The sequence below is a fragment of the Rhea pennata genome, chromosome 9 (assembly GCF_028389875.1).
Source record: "Rhea pennata isolate bPtePen1 chromosome 9, bPtePen1.pri, whole genome shotgun sequence".
Classification (NCBI taxonomy): Eukaryota; Metazoa; Chordata; class Aves; order Rheiformes; family Rheidae; genus Rhea; species Rhea pennata.
This window is the reverse complement of record NC_084671.1, coordinates 23,257,758-23,259,979: the sequence shown is the minus strand read 5'-3', so window position 1 is coordinate 23,259,979 and position 2,222 is coordinate 23,257,758. Positions and strand designations below refer to the sequence as shown.

Below are 2,222 nucleotides of genomic sequence, written 5' to 3'. Positions count from 1 at the left end.
TACTATGCCACAGCATCTATCAGCTTACACAAACATTTATAAAATCGCTATGAACTGGCCCCTGTATTATAAACGCTATCTCTTTTTTTTTCACATTTATCTATTTAAATTGGAGGATCAAGACATTTTAAGAAAAAGGACAAGCATTCAAAAGCAGAATCTACCAGAAAATCCATTTTGGGCCAGGTTTGGGGTCAAAAATACGAAGATAGTTTCATTATTATTATGCGCACGGAAAAATATTCCAATCTTTTAGGAAACTGCCTTTTTTTTTTATAACATCAAAATATTTTTTTAACTTCTATAAAATTATTTTTAAGACCTCACAGGACATCGTTTACTTTTAAAAATACATCTACCGCTGCCGAAACGTTTCACGAGTGACCCTGGCGGGTTTTGTTTATCGGTTTCTAGCAACCAGCAACACCGCACATCTCCCGCTTCTACAACAGTCCCCGCATAAGTACTATTTTGACAAAAAGCCACAGCTGTGAAGAAGTGCAGTGCTTTGCAGACCGAGGAAGAAGGAAAGGAAAACGAGGAGCAGGAGGAGGAGGAGGAGGAGGAGGAGGGCAGGCGCCGCGGCCACCCGGGCAGCGCCGAGGCCCGCCGGCAGCGCGGCCGCCGCGCCTGCAGCCGCCTCCGCTATGCACAAGCTCCGCTTTTCCCTCCGCGAGGCTCCGCCGCACAGTTTAAGGCCGAATTTCAGAGGAGCGGGACTGGGAGGGCTGAGCGGGGCCGCTCCTTCTGGGCGCCCGCTCTGCCGCCGGCGCCGGCCCGGCCCCGAGCGGGCGGCGGAGCGCGCGGGGGCTCCGCGGCCGCGGCCCGCACTCGGGCCGCCCCGAGCCCCGCGGCGGCTTCTTCCCACCGCGACCGTTCGGGCACCGGGAGAGAAAAACCCGCCGGCAGCGAGGCCGAGGCGGAGGCCGAGGCCGCGGCGGCGGAGGCCGAGCGGGGGCGCGGGCGGGCCCGGCGCAGCGCGGCTAGATGTCCAAGCGGGAGTGCAGGGCGCTGTGTTTGCCGTCGTGCTCCCAGTAGGAACAGTGCATCATGGAGAGCTCGGCGGGCTGCCGGGCGCAGGCGAACTGGAGGCCGGCTCCGTTCGCGGCGGGGGCGGCGGGCGGCGCGGCGCTGGCCGGGCTCAGCTGCTGCGGGTGGTGGCCGTGCGGGTGGTGGTGGTGGCCCATGCCGTTGTAGGAGTTCACCATGCTGGGCAGCGCCATGCTCTGCACCCGCGAGTAGGGGCCGTAGGAGGCCGGGCCCGAGAGTCCTTTCACATTGACGGGGCTGACGTTGCCGCCAGACATCTGGCAGGAGGCGTAGGGCATGGGCGCGGGGGGCTGCGCCAGCGGCCACGAGTTGTTCATGAAGGTGGACTGCAAGTACTTGGGCGGGGAGAGGTAGCCGTAGCTGTCGGGGCTGAAGAGGGTCTTGCCGGGCTGGAAGTGGGTCGGGGGCGGCCGGAAGGGCCGCTTCATCCTCCGCCGCCGGCGGTAGTTGCCCTTCTCGAACATGTCCTCGCAGGCGGGGTCCAGCGTCCAGTAGTTGCCCTTGCGCTCGCCGCCGCCCTCGCGGGGCACCTTGATGAAGCACTCGTTGAGGCTGAGGTTGTGGCGGATGCTGTTCTGCCAGCCCTTCTTGTTCTTCTCGTAGAAGGGGAACTTGCTGATGATGTACTGGTAGATCCCGGACAGCGTGAGCCTCTTCTCGGCGCTCTCGCGGATGGCCATGGCGATGAGGGCCACGTAGGAGTAGGGGGGCTTCTGCGAGGGGTCCGGCTTTTCGGGGCCCTTGTCGGCGCTCAGCTCCTCCTTGCCGCGCTCCGGCTCCTTGCTGCCGCTGCTGTCATGAGCCAGCAGCGCCACCGTGTCCTCCTCGGCGTCCGCGTAGCTGCTCATCATGGTGCCCCGCGCCCGCCGCCCGCGCTGCGCAGCGGTGCCCGGTGCGCGGTGCCCGCTGCTGGCGGCCGCGCCGCGCCGCGCTCGCCGGGGCCGGGGCCGGGAGCGGAGCCGGGGCCGGGAGCGGGGCCGGGAGCGGGGCCGGGAGCCGGGCCGGGAGCGGGAGGCGCCTCTCGCGGCGCCGCTGGTCCGTGCAGCGCGGCGGCGGCGGCGGCGTCCCTGCCCCCGCGGGCTCCGCTCCGCTCTGCCGCGGCGGCCGGGCTCTTTTCTGATTTGTATGGGCCCGGCCGAGTTCCGCTTTCGTCAGGAGCCCGCTCCCCTATC

General features: G+C 64.8%; 1 protein-coding gene across 1 annotated transcript; it reads right to left on the bottom strand.

Moving 5' to 3' along the window:
- Positions 1–926: 926 nt before the first annotated feature.
- On the bottom strand, positions 927–1,954 carry FOXL2 (forkhead box L2). Its single transcript, XM_062582932.1, has one exon. It carries the CDS (start codon positions 1,899–1,901, stop codon positions 984–986), a length of 918 nt encoding a protein of 305 aa, XP_062438916.1. The 5' UTR covers positions 1,902–1,954; the 3' UTR covers positions 927–983.
- Between the last annotated feature and the right edge of the window lie 268 nt (positions 1,955–2,222).

Bases quoted from the DNA above. Each gene is read 5' to 3' on its own strand.
- FOXL2 (XM_062582932.1), bottom strand. From the start codon at position 1,901: ATGATGAGCAGCTACGCGGACGCCGAGGAGGACACGGTGGCGCTGCTG.